At 42.8% G+C, this 15,973-nt stretch overlaps 1 protein-coding gene across 6 annotated transcripts in view; it reads right to left on the bottom strand.

Moving 5' to 3' along the window:
- PARP8 (poly(ADP-ribose) polymerase family member 8) overlaps positions 1-15,973 on the bottom strand; it is a 155,092-nt gene that overhangs the window by 74,980 nt on the left and 64,139 nt on the right. For all 6 annotated transcript variants that reach the window (XM_080972489.1, XM_080972493.1, XM_080972490.1 and 3 more), the window contains 2 exons: positions 2,907-2,944; positions 736-825 (listed from right to left, as the gene is read on the bottom strand). In XM_080972489.1, the coding sequence (XP_080828615.1) occupies positions 736-825; positions 2,907-2,944 (128 nt within the window). The remainder of the gene's footprint in view (positions 1-735; positions 826-2,906; positions 2,945-15,973) is intronic.

Below are 15,973 nucleotides of genomic sequence, written 5' to 3'. Positions count from 1 at the left end.
TTATAATAACCACGATGGAGCACAGAATATAGCCATGTCAAAGAAAATAGAAAAGTTTAGTCCCCCAAAAATCAGTCCTCAGGCCTTGCCTTTGCTGAGTTCCCAGTTGATTCTGAAATCACACCAATCCCCTTACTTACTGATATCTATGTCCCGGCTGCAACCTTCATGTTTCTTACTATGCAAGAGCAGTCAGAGCAGTGCGATGGTGCTATGCAGCCACCCTCCCGAAAGCAGGGCAAAGAAGGCACAAGGTCAGACATGTGTTGGTGCAACAGTAGACTTTTTTCTGGTGTACCCACACAGTCCCAACCTCCTTGCTACCCAGCCACTGCACTGTCCTGGTAAGCAGCAGCAACAATGTGGTGGGCAGAGTGGCAGGGTGGCACTCCCTGGCTACTCCTCTTATATGAATGCATATATTTAATTACACCTGGCCAAGTTCTAGGTATCATCAGCCATCCTTGATAGAAGTTGCATCAGTCAGCTGGAAGGGAGTCAGGAATGGATTGCCCTGACTAACAGCTGAATTATCATTGGTATAAGACACTGCTTTTTTCTCTCTCTTTTGCCTTTTGATAAGCCTTGGGAATTGTTGAACAGATCTTCTTCCATGGTTGAAGGAGCTTTCCACTGCCAAAGCCAAGCATTCCCACCTCTCCAGTGCAAAGGTTGTGTTCTGTCTGCCTTATTCAATGCATCACAAGGTACAGACTTTGGTCATCTCAGCATTACCTGTAGAAATTCGGTGGAAAATTATTGGAATTGGCTCTGTTGTAACTAATACATCTTCATCATTATCTGAACTGGACACGTAGGTATTGTCTGTAAAAGGAAAAAGAAAAACAACAAATGAATTTAATGTGTATAAGGATTTAATGTGCAAAGATCACATACACTCCCCAAGCACTCCATGCCATGCAGCCATCATTTTAGGATAAAAACAGGCTCATCATTAAGCTTTCTGGTTCCTGTCCCCCAGCCCAGCAGTAGATACCCGCAATTCAAATCCTGAGCCCTAGAAACCCTGTAGGAGAAATTGCAGCCCAGCACTAGCTTTGACATGCCAAAGTCAGAAAGCCAAACTGTGGGAAACAGCCTTTCCTTGCCTCTGATAAATACATGAGAAAAAGCATACTCAATAATCAGTTGTATAGATTTAGGCTGCAATCCATAACCCACTTAGTTGAGGCCTTAAACTACTTTTTTTCCTAGCTGTTCATTGATTTTCAGTCTCATCTGGAAACTAGAAAATGGTTCCCCACCACCACCTGAACCCATTTCTCTTTGATTTATTTGGTTTAAGCCTCCTTTAGGATATAATAAAACCCGAAACAAACATACCCATTATTTTTGATTTACTTTATCTTGTCTCTACCAGGGCACACCTTGGTGCTGGCACACAGCCTTTGCAAAGGCACATGAACGCACTGTTCAGGGGAGAAAATTCCACCCTTCCTGAGTTCAGTAAGTGAAGGATGGGGGCTCTCTATCTGCTGGCAATGAGGAGAAAGAAGGCTTAGGTCTCGGAATACCTCTTGCTAGTTTGCAGAGCCCAGACAGATTCTTAGTATAAGAGACAGTGCCTATGTCTGTCACCAGGCATTAGCTTGAGCAGTTATTCATTGGAACCTACTCTTTAAACTATAATGACTCCTAAAGGGCTCCTAAAAGAGTCAGTGTGCTATATTGTATTGATTCTCAGTAATGGAACTTTTAGTTTCCACTATGTGTATTGTTAGCTTGTATGTGTGCTGTAAAGATTTTCCCCATGCACTCTGAAAAACATACTAAAGTTAAGGCGCTCTCTCTCTCTCTCTCTCTATATATATATACACCGTATTTTTCCATGTATAAGAAGACCCCATGTATAAGACGACCCCTCTTTTTTTGAGCCCCAAATTAAGAAATAAATATTTTAAACACCAAGCAGAACAACTTTGATATTTTATTAAATACTCAAAACACCAGTATATTTAGTACCGTATATTTGAACATAAAGCAGAGAGGCAAGCTGTGTAATGGCGGCTGCTCCTGTCAGCTCAGTGTAATTCCACTGTAGCTGCAGCTCCAACTCTCCTGCTTGTGTGCTGCACTTTTTTCTCAGTATTTACGGTATGTACTGTATTTACTCCACGAACGCTGGCAGATGCGAACATGGATTGAGGAGCTGCAACTGCCAGAGCTGCCTGAGTGTGTGTGCTAGGGGAATGGGGGGTCTGGGTAGCCAGGGGGCAGCTGAAGGAACTGGGTGGAAGGGACAATGTCCAGAGTGGGGGCTGCTGGAGACTATCTCCTCAGCCATCATGCACCCCTGTCCCACGCACCCACTGCCCCCTCCCACTAGGAAAATTCCCTTCCACTCTAGCACCACACAGTTTCACTTAGCAAACCACTCCACCAGTGGCATACGAATCATAGCGACATGAGAGAGGCAAAGATTTGTGCAAAAGATCTGAGCCCCTCAAGCCTTTATGAAACATTGTCCGTGTGTTATCAAGTGAGACATGAAGATTAGAAACTCCCTTTAGCTTCTGAATGAGATCAGAGAATGGGCCCTTTAGTTACATTGGCAGTAGATTACCCCATCACTGATGGCTGTAGGCAGAGAAAATCTCCCTCTCTCCCTCTCTCTCTCTCTCTCTCTCTCTCTCACACACACACACACACATTTAAACACATTCTCTCTCACACAGCCTTTCACAAATTGGATTCCTTCATTCTCACCCTGCCTACAAACGAAGGCAGAAAAACAGAAATAACAGTGCAAATGAAGTGGCTAATGAAATGTGATTAGCACAAAGGTGATGCCGGGGCACAACAATGGTGTTTCAAATGCCTTCAGCAGAATCTTTTTTTAATATATATAAAAAAAAACAGCAGCGGCACGGAAAGTAGCACTTTACCTGGATAATCCTCAGAGACGTGCACCGAATAGGATATGCTGTTTAAAAGAAAAAGAAAAGATAGATAAGGAAGACTGTAAGAAGCGGGGGGTGGGGGGGTGGGATACGGTAATTGCACTGAACTGTCAATGTTTATTTATAGATTTCTGACAGCTCTGTAAGACTACTAGTGTGACAGCTTTCAGAGCATGCCATGCAAACAAACAAACAAATAAATAAATAACCAAACACAGTGCTAGCACTGCTTCCCCCTCCCCCACTAAAAGTGTGCCGCTCTAATCCAGAACCACATTTCAGGGAGGCAGGAAAAGAGAAAGAATGGAGATTGACTGCTCATGAGCTCAGAGTAGTATTTCTGCACCGTCTCTTCTCTCTTGTCTTTTTTATTTTTATTTCTAAAGGAAAACATATTAGGGCTGCAACCTACAAATCACTTACGAGCAAAAGTCCCTGCAAAGATTTATGAGTTCTTTCACGACTGCTCTCTTATAGCCTGCAGTCTGCAGTTACATGTACTGCAGCCTTTGGACCCAAACTTATGAGTGCAACTGGTGAAGGAGTAGCCTGTCCCTTCAATGACAACTATCATTCACTTACTGTCTTTGGGTCTTTTTTTTTTTTTTAGAAAGACAGGGAAATTAATCATCCTGCAAACTGTGTGACATGTTCTTCTTCCTGAAGGAACATGCCATGGCTTGTTCTTTATGCATTAGTCTCCAGAAAGCAACCCTATACAGAGTCAGATTATCAGTCTATCTAGTTCACTTTTGTCTGCACCAAAATCTTCAGCCTTTTCAGACCCACCTTTAATCCAAACATGCATTTTTGGACCCATCTCTTTGTGTGGCTTTGTATGGTGGCAGTTTCGCTACTATGACTCATCATACATCAGGCCATGATGAGTACCAACCCACCGGCTGAAAACCAAAGGTCTACAATGACTGCCAGCAGTTCTCTAGGATTTCAGACGAGTATTCCTAGCCCTATCTGGAGATGTTGGGGAATGACCCTAAGACCTTCTGCATGCAAAAGAAGATCCATTGAGCTACAGCTTATCTCCTTAGGTCAGACTATTGGTCTACTGAACTCGGTATTATCCATCCTCACTAGCAATATCTCCCACTCTTCACCATAAGGTCCTATGGCCAGTCACAACAGTATAATACACATTTATAAAAAGAAAACAATTACAGTTATTTTTAAAAAGATAAGTAAAGCAAGTGAAGCCATTCCAGCCAGAACAGAACGGTATAGATTCAGCAAAAGAGATGCATCCCATAAAACAATGATAGACTCCACTTTCAGTCCATTATATGAAGTCTGGCCACTGGACAGTATTGTGTTTAAATGACACTGGGCAATATTAAAAGTGGTGATTAACCTGCAATGCCACATTCATTGCAGCATCGATACTACAACCAATGACCATGTGTGTATGAATTTTCTCACCAACTGGTGCCACAGTAGCTAAAGTTGAATCTGAATCCTGGCAAAATTACTCCAGCCTCAGACTTTTAAAGGGGGAGACTGAGCATCGCTGTCTACCCTCCCATACATTAAGAGTATGCCTGGCTTTTACCATGGGACACAAAGGATGTACGAGGCTGTGGGTACCATGTAAAGGAATATGTTCACAACTGTGTTCATCATACTTCAGAATCCAGAATTGCATGAAACACATGAATTACATTTGTACAAAGCTATGCATAAACCAATGGAATGTAATCAAAGGTGCAAATTGTGAAAAAAATATTGTAATTATTGTAATTCAGGCATCACAGTAAATCACACTGAAGTGTGATAAGAAGTCACAATGAGTTGTGGGCTTACAACCCCCACCCCCTTCCCTTCTTCTTCTGGTGCAGCTGCAAAGAACAGAGAGGAAAGTTCACTTTTAATTTCAATTAACCATTGTTTAGCATTACATCTAAACCTTAAACTGCGGTTCGTGTCAACTATGGGCTGCTTTGACATGCCAGCTCCATAACCAATGCTTTGAAGTTGACTTGTTTCCAACAAACCATACTTTCCAACAAACAAATTGCCAGGTTCAGTTGACACAACAAACTAATCTCAGGTGGAAACTAATCTCCCATCTTCCTCCACATAGCCAAGCCAAAAGTGGGAGGGGATGAGCACATGAACCCAGAGGTGCTTGAGAGAGAACTTTAAATAAAATAAACGATCCATTACTGGTGCTTTAAGAATATTCAGTAATTTTAGTAATACTAATAAAAAAAATGTTCCTGGTGCCAGGAAAAATGCCCACTCTCATTGGAGAAGATTTATAAAAATGTACAGGGTAACATTAAATCAATCGATGACCTATTTGCTAAAATTTGCAGCAACTATTCCAGGTAATGCAAACAGCAGAGGCTGTGAAATTGATGGCATGAGCTCAGTCTCGCCTAAAACTGCTGACTCTTTCTGCATGGGTACTTGTACAGCTGTTGGGTGCCACTGTTTCTTATTTTTGCACTAGTTCAGTCTTCTTACTGCTTAGTAGGAAGACTGTGTGCACCGCCCGTTTTGTTGCCTATGGAAAGCTTAAATAATTCTTTACATTAAATATTAAACAAATGTCATAATGTCCCCCAAGTAAACTCTGCAGTTTCAGCACCTTGTGAAAATGATAGGTGCTTGCTTTGATCTGTTTTGCTTAAAGAGGAAGAGTTCTTGGGGGGGGGGAAGCTTCCCTTGCCCCAGTTATTATTCTAAATCAACAATGAATCCAATATTTTTAGGGTCTTATAATATGAACATAGAAAGATGACTTATATCAAGTCAGACCGCAGGTCCATCAAGCTCTCCATAATTTCAGCCGGAAGTATTTCTCAGCTCTACCTAGACACATGTGTATTCAGAAGCTGTCTCCATCACTGGAGGTAGGACACTTCTATCACTGCTGGTAGCCTTGTTCTCCATAAATTTCTCTAATCCTCTTTCAAAGCCATCCAAGTAATCTGCCAATTCATAGCAAGCCAAGTGTCAACAATGGAAATACCAAAGAATAGAAGGAATGGAACCAGTGGGAATTTGGTTCCAGCAGAGGGGGAAGAAGTGAAGAAGGGACACGTCAAGCACCACTCCTCCATTTGATAGTGATGAGATAAGAAAAGGTGGTGGTCCACCAAGAAAAAGCAAGTCATAGAATTGTAGAGTTGAAAGGGACACCAAGGGACACCTAGTCCAACCCCCTGCAATGCAAGAATCTCAGCTAAAGCATCCATGACAGATAGCCATCTACCCTCTGCTTAAAAACCTCCAAAGAAGGAGAGTCCATAACTCTGATCAAAATAGTGATCATCAAAGAAACAAAGTTTGAGAACCACTGATCTAGGACAAATAATTTTTCTTTCACCTTTGAGCATACTTTTGTATGAGTGATACAGAATAGGTGGATAGAGATACTGGGTACAATCCAGTATTATTCAAACTTAAAGAGTATGCCAGCTGAAATCAATTGCTGTAAGCAACTTGAATTCATGGAGTTGGATGGGTTTACTCTAGCAATGGGTGTCACTCCCAGTATGTTTTCGAGCACAATTCAAAGTGTTGGTGCTGACCTTTAAAGCCCTAAACGGCCTTGGCCCAGTATACCTGAAGGAGCATCTCCACCCCCATCATTCACTGAGATCCAGCTCTGAGGGCCTTCTGGTGGTTCCCTCACTGCAAGAAGTGAGGTTACAGGGAACCAGGCAGAGGGCCTTCTTAGTCATGGTGCCCACCCTGTGGAACGCCCTCCCATCAGATGTCAAGGAAATAAACAACTATCTGACTTTTTAGAAAACATCTGAAGGCAGCCCTGTTTAGGGAAGTTTTTAAAGTTTAATGCTGTATTGTGTTTTTAATATTCAATTGGGAGCTGCCCAGAGTGGCTGGGGAAATCCAGCCAGATGAGCAGGGTATAAATATATTATTATTATTATTATTGTTATTATTATTACTCATAGTTTAAAGAGAATTCCAATGCAGTGCGGAGCAGCTAAAATATAAAATAGAAAATAGAAAAATAAAATAGAAAATATTAAACTGAATGACTCTACTATTGTTTCTGGAGAAAGATGCAATAATTCAGCGAAATAGAAAGGGGGGGCGCTTTTCTGGCCCAGATCATTTTTGCACTTATTGTTACTGGAAATCAGTAAATTAATGATGTGTTGCAGATATCCTGAAGTGGAATCTTGCATGATGAACAGTGTGATTTATATATAGCCTCTAGCTTATCCCATAGTCACTGCATAGACAAAAACTTTCCAGTGGCTCAAGGTCTCTCAAGTGTGATGTCACAGCTACTGCCTACAAGGTGCTGAGAAGCTGCCTTATGGGAACCTGGACAAGGGGTGCAGCAATATATGCTCTGTAATACCTAAACTGCCCATAAGCAAATTTGTCATTCTTTGTGCTGGCAAGCTAAACCACAGATACATGATACATGAGAAAGAAGCCAGTCGTGCGCTGAAAATTTTTCGACCTCCTCCTTTGCTACAGTGCCTCTTTGTGGAACACAGATGCTGAGTCAAAGGTACTGAACATTTGCATTTTTCACTAAGAATAATTCTCACAGTTAGCTTGTCCATGTGACTCAACCACAAGTGAACTAAATGGCAAGTATCACTTGTAAATTGATGCTTGAATTAACTTGCCATGCAAATGGACCGGTGGCAAGCTTCTGCTGCACAGCCACCTCTGCTTTGCAAAGTTTCCACTACAAAAGAAGCTCACAGCAATTCCACTTCTAAGATGCTGTTTATAGCCTCACTGCTAACAGTCACTTGTTTAGGGCATTAGGATGAGAGCACCTTGGAAGGTCATATTCGCTAGTCAAACCAATCTGGTAAAAAGTTTTCCTTTCTTCTCAACAGTGGTGAAGGCTTCTCTAAAATTCTGGCCTCTCTCAAAGGAAGGATGAGCAATTGCCAGGGATGACTCAAGATCTAGAAACATAAAGTTGGAAGCAACCTGAAAATTCAGCTAGACAAACCCCTTGTGTGTCGAGGTCCCCAGGGCCACCCCAATAACTCACACATCACACAGAAATTTTTGTTTAAGGTTTTTGGCATAATTTTGGCCACAACTTTATTAAAATACAAAAATGTGAATGGTTGCTTAGGCATTGGTTGCGACTATCTGCCCCCCCCCATGGGTGACAGACTGACATTCCACATGCCTGCGACAGAAAAGGGGAATACAATTGGGGGTAGCGACAGAGCAGGGAACCTGCCCTCAGCCCTCCCCAAATGCAACCAGGAGCTCTTGCAATGGCCCGAGCCCCCTTGACAGGGTGGACAAGCAATAGTTAGCCCCTGATTCCTTTAACGGAATCCCTTGCAGCAGCAGCATTAGAGGGGCAGGCACACCCAATCCACGCCCCTCAACCAAACAAACCATAAACCAATGCCTAACCGCAACCTTACAAGTTGTGACAATTTGCTACGCAGTAGGCAAAAACCAAATGGCCCCAGCCAGCCAGCCAGATGGACAAAATTCGTACCGGGCCCCTGCCCCAAGAGCAGACGACCCCATGACAGGCATAGCAAGGTCAAAGCGAACAACCCTAAATATGGGGGGGGGGGACGGGCAATCCGATGCACGGGCGAAAAGAGGAAGCCCTAGCCTCGTGCAAGGAGTTTTAGCATTTCTGGCTGTCAATCAACAAATGGCAACATTAACTTCTTCCCAACAACAAGGGAAGCCCAATCGCATCAGTGGCCAACGATCAATTAGCCCGCCCCCAACTTTGGAGTGTCCTGGCGGCCCCCACCGCAACCCGTGCTCTCCATGAAGGAGAACACACTTTGCCATGTAAGTGGCTATCTAGCCTCTGCCTAAAAACCACCACCTTTTCCACGTAATCTGCTCAACACTGTCAATCAGCTCAGGCCATCTAGCGAGACCTTTTTTGCCCCAACCCAATTTTGGATGTCTCTCAATGCATAGCACTTTTTCTTTTTCTAGTCCTAGTCTCCAAAGTTCCTAACACATTGCCAATAGCCAGTGAACATTTACTGTTATGAGTCGCTCGGTTCCTTTATCATCATTCTGATAAGCACTACCTTCTATAGAATTTCACTCTCTTTCATGTTTATTTTCACTTAGGGAGACCTTAGGGAGACTCAGCGTTACTCACACAACAACAAAGTCTGTGATCGTCCCCCACTCGGCCGGCTCAAGAATAGTGTTGACTACCAAATGCTGTGTTATGACCAGAGCAGCAGCAGCTTGGAGATGAGTGTTGTGCCTGCTCTCCCTGGGAGTTTCTGAGCTCCCTGCAGGGGAGGGTGCAGGATTGCAGCCACAAAAGCCCACAGCAAGAGTGGCAGCAGTAAAAAGAGGATTTGCAAGTACCTGGTGTATGTTACAGGCACTATAGAAAAGATAAACGACAACAGCCAGCCAGCAACGCGGAAGAAGGTCAATCTATGGCAGGATAATATGTACATTCTGCAGCTGCACCACCTAAGCACAGAATGTTGACACTATGTATGCTGTTTGGCATATTAAGAATGTCAACTTAAAAGTAAAGAAAAAAGAAACCTGGTAGCAGTAAACCTACAAATATACGTTTTTATCATTCACATACCAATGTGTGGATGATCAATATATATACAGTCATACCTCATGTTACATCTGCTTCATGTTACGTTCTTTCAGGTTATGCCCCGCGGCAACCAGGAAGTACTGGAAAGGGTTACTTCCGGGTTTCACCACTCATGCATGCACAGAAGTGCAAAATGACATCATGCGCATGCGCAGAAGTGACGAATTGCAACCTGCACATTCGCAGATGCACCGCTGCAGGTTGCGTTCTTTTCATGTTGCGAATGGGCCTCTGGAATGGATCCTGTTCGCAACCAGAGGTACCACTGTATCAAGGAATCAGACCAATGGGACTGCACAAAACTCTCCCTTCCTCATATCCAAAGATAGCTATTCAAACATGTCCACACATAACACCCACAGACCCTCCAAGCACCCCTATTTTCCAGGGACAGTCCCACTTTTCCTTAGGCCATCCCTATTTTCATCAGAGAAATACTGGCGGGTATAGCAGGATGTCCCTATTTTCATTCATTCCCATACACAACACACACCTGTTCATTCATGCATGCACCAATTCATTCACTGTCTCTTTCTCCCACTCTCACATACACCACCCATCCACTGAAGCCAATGGGAGACTTCCCTCCCCCCAGCCTGTTTACTGTACAAGGGGCAGGGTTGGATGAGGAGAGGATTTCCCCATCCTCGCTGCAGTCAAATCTCATTGCACTACACAGTATTGCAATGTCATTCCATTCATTGCATAATCACTATTTAAGGACTACTACCCTAGGGAGGGAAGAAAAGGAAAGGAAAGGAAAGGAAAGGAAAGGAAAGGAAAGGAAAGGAAAGGAAAGGAAAGGAAAGGAAAGGAAAGGAAAGGAAAGAAAAGAAAAGAAAAGAAAAGAAAAGAAAAGAAAAGAAAAGAAAAGAAGTTAGGTTAGTGAAGTGACCTGTCCAGTATCACAGGTTCAGAGGGATAAATGCACAAAGGTCATAATGAACAGGGTTAATGTGAATGGGGAAAGCAGAACAGAAACCAGATGGGAAGTAGAAAGTCCTGTGGTCACAGGGTCAGGCTTCGCTGCTCTGCATAATACCACACTCCTTTCTCACCATGACAGAAGCCAAATAAATTATGCAAAATAAGCAAATTAAGCACCTTTGCATACATAAGCTTACAGAATCCAGCTTTTGGGGTACATACATGAATTTGTTCTTTATTTTATTTTTCTTTAAGCACAGACCACTGATAGTCCCGCTTGGAAATAAAAGAAGCCATAAATATCTGAGGAAGTCAGTAAAGGTAAAGGGACCCCTGACCATTAGGTCCAGTAGTGGCCGACTCTGGGGTTGCAGTGCTCATCTCACTTTATTTGCCGAGGGAGCCGGCGTACAGCTTCCGGGTCATGTGGCCAGCATGACTAAGCCGCTTCTGGCAAACCAGAGCAGTGCACGGAAACGCCGTTTACCTTCCCGCCGGAGTGGTACCTATTTATCTACTTGCACTTTGACGTGCTTTCAAACTGCTAGGTTGGCAGGAGCAGGGATTGAGCAATGGGAACTCACTCCGTCGCAGGGATTCGAACCACCGACCTTCTGATCGGCAAGTCCTAGGCTCTGTGGTTTAACCCACAGCACCACCCGCGTCCCTGATAGTCCCGCTTGGAAATAAAAGAAGCCATAAATATCTGAGGAAGTCAGTGTCTCCCTACAAAAAAATTCTTATAACTGAAACTATATAAAGACCAGCCTGTGGTGAACACTACACCAGTTCCCGGCAGTTGCAGATAGTTAGTAACACTAGAAATAGGAGAGCAGTTCAATCAGGACCATGATAAGGCTGACAAACATCAATTATCTTAATCTGTAGTCAGCTTAGAGAATTTGACCGATCTGAAAGATGGAATAGAAGCAATCAAAATGAGTGTTTGTAAAAAAATCTATTGAAATTGATTGTGAGTATATGCATATGCATATATAATGAGAAAGTATCAAATAATATGTTCCTATCTGGGCTCCTGGTTTTTAACATGAGCACCCAAGTTTTGCCATCCTTTTAGTTCCAGAGAAGGAGAGAGAAAGTGAGATATTTGGGTTGGAGCACAAAACCCCATTTTGCATTGGTTTTCCTTTTTTAATGAAGCAGGACCCTGTTACTTTTTATGCCACAATAAAGCACCCAACAGCAGTAGTTAAACTGAAAGTCTGCATTATATTGTTGGCCACAAGTATAAATTTCAGAGACAGTCCAAGTCTGTAGGATGAAGGCAAAATACAGCTTAAAACGTCTGCAATAGATGCCAGGAATCCCAGTGCCATAAATACGTCAAACCAATTGGAGAGAATTCAGGAAGCAATAACCTCAGTGTATCCCAAGGAGTATGAAATGGATAACAGCAGTGATGGTGGTGGTAGAGCTACTGAATACATGTAGAAACAAATCCAGAAGACAAATTATTTGTAATGGGGGCATGCAAGACATACACAGAAATCAAATCTGATTGTTGGGTCTATATAGTATTCTTCTTACTCGTAGCCGAGTAAGATTGTCTTCCATGAACATGGCCTTAACGGTGTGTCCGTCAGTGACTGTAGAGGATCCATACATCCTTCCACAGTGGGGATATAGGTTTCCAGGTGGGAGTTGATCATGGTGAGTTTGCCAAACACACCTTCCTCTTAGCGTGTTTCTCGCTTTCATCCTGAGTTCAAACATCTTCAAAGTTCATGACACCTTTGGTAAAGGTTGTTCTCCAACTGAAGTGCTCACAAGCCAGTGTTTCCCAATTGTTGGTGAGAGAGTCTTTAAACCTCTTTTGTTGACCACCAGCATCACACTTTCCATTTTTAAGTTCAAAATAGAGTAGCTGCTATGGAAGATGATAATCAGACATCCAAACAACGTCATGACCAGTCCAACGAATTGATGTTGAAGAATCATTGTTTTGATACTGGTGGTCTCTGCTTCTTACCCAACATCTCTGACCATCGGCCATTCTGGTTGGGGCTGATGGAAGTTGGAATCCAACAATATCTGGGGTGGGGGTAATACATTCTGGGTCAACAGTGACTTGCAGTGGCTAGCTAGTGTTTCAGAAAAGAGTGTTTCCTAACCTAGAGATGCTGGAGTGTGAAAATTGGATCTTCTGCATGCAAAGCATACTACTGAAGTATGGCCCTATATGACTTGGGCACTGGGTACCTATGTGGCACAGTGGTTCACTGCATCTGGCTGTTAACCAGAAGGTTGGTGCTTGAAGCCCAGCCTGGGATTGCAGTGGGCAGGATTCCTGTATTGTAGAGAGTCGGACTAGATGAGTTGAGTTCCTTCCAACACTCCAATTACAATTCTATGGTTCTACGAGAAATGTCTTAAATGGAATAAAAGGCAGCAACTGAAATACCACACCAACCCGCCCATACATTTAGGTAATGGAGACCCTTCTATGGATGACCATTTGAGGTGAAACAGGTGGTGACTGGGGGTGGGGACTTCTCCGTTATGGTGCCCTTTCTTTGAAATAGTCACCTGACCCCCTGCACTCACATATTTGCAGCAGTCAACAAAAGTTGTTTAATATCCACATGATTTTTAAACCTTCTGTTTCATGCTGAAGGCTTTTGCTGGTTTTGTGTGTGTGTGTGTGTGTGTGTGTGTGTGGTCTAATTTTCTGTAGTTTTAAAATAGAAATTATGTATTAAACAAATAAAGAAGATCTCATGAAACTGCATCTATGTCCTATCCAGAATATGGCATTTTGCCTAGCAGTTTAATGCTAAGTTATGTACTTATCTTTTAATATATTCATATGCTGCCTAAAAACAAGGTCTCGACAATAATGATTAACACAAAAATACAAACATAAGACCATAAGGTCTCGAATATTAGCTTATGTGTAACGATTGAAAATTCAATTCGCTTTTTAAATGTATTTATATCGAACTGCTTTCTTTCAAATAAATAAACCATAATATCTAATACAACATAAAAATCTGTTGGGTTTTTATAATGGAAAACATTATTGCTATAACCATTAATGCCAGACCACACAACTATTGTTTGTATTTTTAACTATCTCTGATTGTTTGCAGGTTTTATTATACCCTTGATTTAAAAGACACATTTTGTGTGCACGTATATTGTGGATATTTTTCTCCTCTGCTGTGGTTGCCTTGATAACGTCACACTGCAGCTGTTGTTTAAGGTCTGTAGATCAAATATAAACTAAACTTAAACAATAAATAAATAAATCCGTAAGATCTAATACCGCATAAAACCCTGTTGGCAATTGTTGTCTGTCGGCTGTTTCTGACATGAAGCTTGCTTTATCATTCATGACGATACATGACTAGTAGGGAAATAGGAAGCTATCCTATATTGATTCTGTAATGCCTACACCAGCTGGCAGCAGCTCTCCACGGTTTCAGGCTGTTGACATACCCAGCTCTACCTGGAGCTGCTCAGGATTAAACCCAGGCTATCCATGAGGTACTGCAGTCCTGAGCCATTTAAGGCTTTATAGGTGAAAACTAGCACTTGGGCCCGGAAGTATGACTGAATACAGTGGTACCTTGGGTTAAGTACTTAATTCGTTCCAGAGGTCCGTTCTGAACCCGAAACTGTTCTTAACCTGAAGGACCACTTTAGCTAATGGGGCCTCCTGCTGCCACTGCACCGCTGCTGCAAGATTTCTGTTCTCATCCTGAAGTAAAGTTCTTAACCCGAGGTACTATTTCTGGGTTAGCGGAGTCTGTAACCTGAAGCGTATTTAAACTGAAGTGTATGTAACCTGAGGTACCACTGTACCAGTTTCTGGGAATTGCAGGGAAGAGAGTGCTATTGTCCTCTGGTCCTGCTCCTGAGTTTCCAACAGGCATCTGTTTAGCCACTGTGAGAACAGGATAGAAGAAGAAGAGTTTGGATTTGATATCCCGCCTTTCACTCCCCTTCAGGAGTCTCAAAGTGGCTAACATTCTCCTTTCCCTTCCTCCCCCACAACAAACACTCTGTGAGGTGAGTGGGGCTGAGAGACTTCAAAGAAGTGTGACTGGCCCAAGGTCACCCAGCAGCTGCATGTGGAGGAGCGGAGACGCGAACCCAGTTCCCCAGATTACGAGTCTACCGCTCTTAACCACTACACCACACTGGCTCTAGAGGAGATGGGCCACTGGCCTGATCCAGCAGGGCCCTTATGCTCTTTCATATGCAAATGGCCTAACAGACCATAGACAGAAATAGAGGGAACAGAGGGAGATCATCTTCTGAAGGGAGATCATCATTATTTGTGTGCCTCCTCCTCGAGAGGTCTGGAGGGTGGCCACATGAGAACAGGCCTTTTCTGCAGTGGCTCCCCATCTGTGGAATGCCCTCCCCAAGGCAAAAACGATCCTTTTTAAGCAGGCCTTTGGTTGATTTGATTGACACCCTATGCCCTTTTGAAATGTGGCGTTATTGGGTTCTTGTTGTTTTCATTTTGATTATGTATTTTGTGGTTTTGTATTCTGATTTTATTCTGTGAACCGCCCCGAGACCTGGGGGTATAGGGTGGTATAATAATAATAATAATAATAATAATAATAATAATGCTGAGTGTGTGTGTCACATACATTTGGCATTTTCCAGTGTAAAACATGCTAATTTAGCTGCAGCCCTCTGGTTTATGATACATTTCTGACATGGCCCTCAGTACTGAACAAATCTGCCAAATCTGGTATGGAAACCAGGAGAGGTTTAGCATATTTACTGGATTCCCCAAAGGAGAAATTAAAAGACAAGTGTAATGGGGCTGATTAGAGCGATCGCAAAAACATAAAATAGTCTTCCCAAGAGAAGAGAAGGAAGCCGCATCATTCAATAACATTAAAATGTGGAATGGAAAATGCTGTAAAGTATAATTAATGGAACAGTTCCGCACTGGCGAGGTCATGAACCCATATGCTTCCCATCACTAATTCTTACGATTCTATGATGGGAAGACCTGCTAGAGACTGAGGAACGGCGTAGACATTGGCTATCCTCAAGGTGTCATTTTTTAGAAATACGTGTAGGGAAATGAAAATTCAAAGTATACCCTTTCTATATACACTGGTATGCAGAATACTGACAGGGCGCAAGAGTTCAAGAGCATCATAAGTATCTGAACTGGCAGAAGCAGCTGAAGGGTGTAATCCACCAGGCACTCTTTTCCATACAGGCCTTAGTCAAATAGATGAGGTTGTGAAAGGGCCATTCTTGGTAGATTATGCACCCAAAGGCTGAAACAGTCCTTTACAAACTTCTCATTTATTTTAGCAACTTGCATATACACTGGTACCTGGGGTTACAGATGCTTCAGGTTACAGACTCCGCTAACCCAGAAATAGTACCTTGGGTTAAGAACTTTGCTTCAGGATGAGAACAGAAATTGTGCAGCGGCAGCGGGAGGCCCCATTAGCTAAAGTGGTGCTTCAGGTTAAGAACAGTTTCAGGTTAAGAACGGACCTCCGGAACGAATTAAGTTCTTAACCCGAGGTACCACTGT

The sequence above is a fragment of the Podarcis pityusensis genome (assembly GCF_964106645.2).
Source record: "Podarcis pityusensis genome assembly, chromosome: 11".
Taxonomy (NCBI): Eukaryota; Metazoa; Chordata; class Lepidosauria; order Squamata; family Lacertidae; genus Podarcis; species Podarcis pityusensis.
Note: the sequence above shows the minus strand (reverse complement) of the source record. Positions and strands in the feature narration are given on the sequence as shown.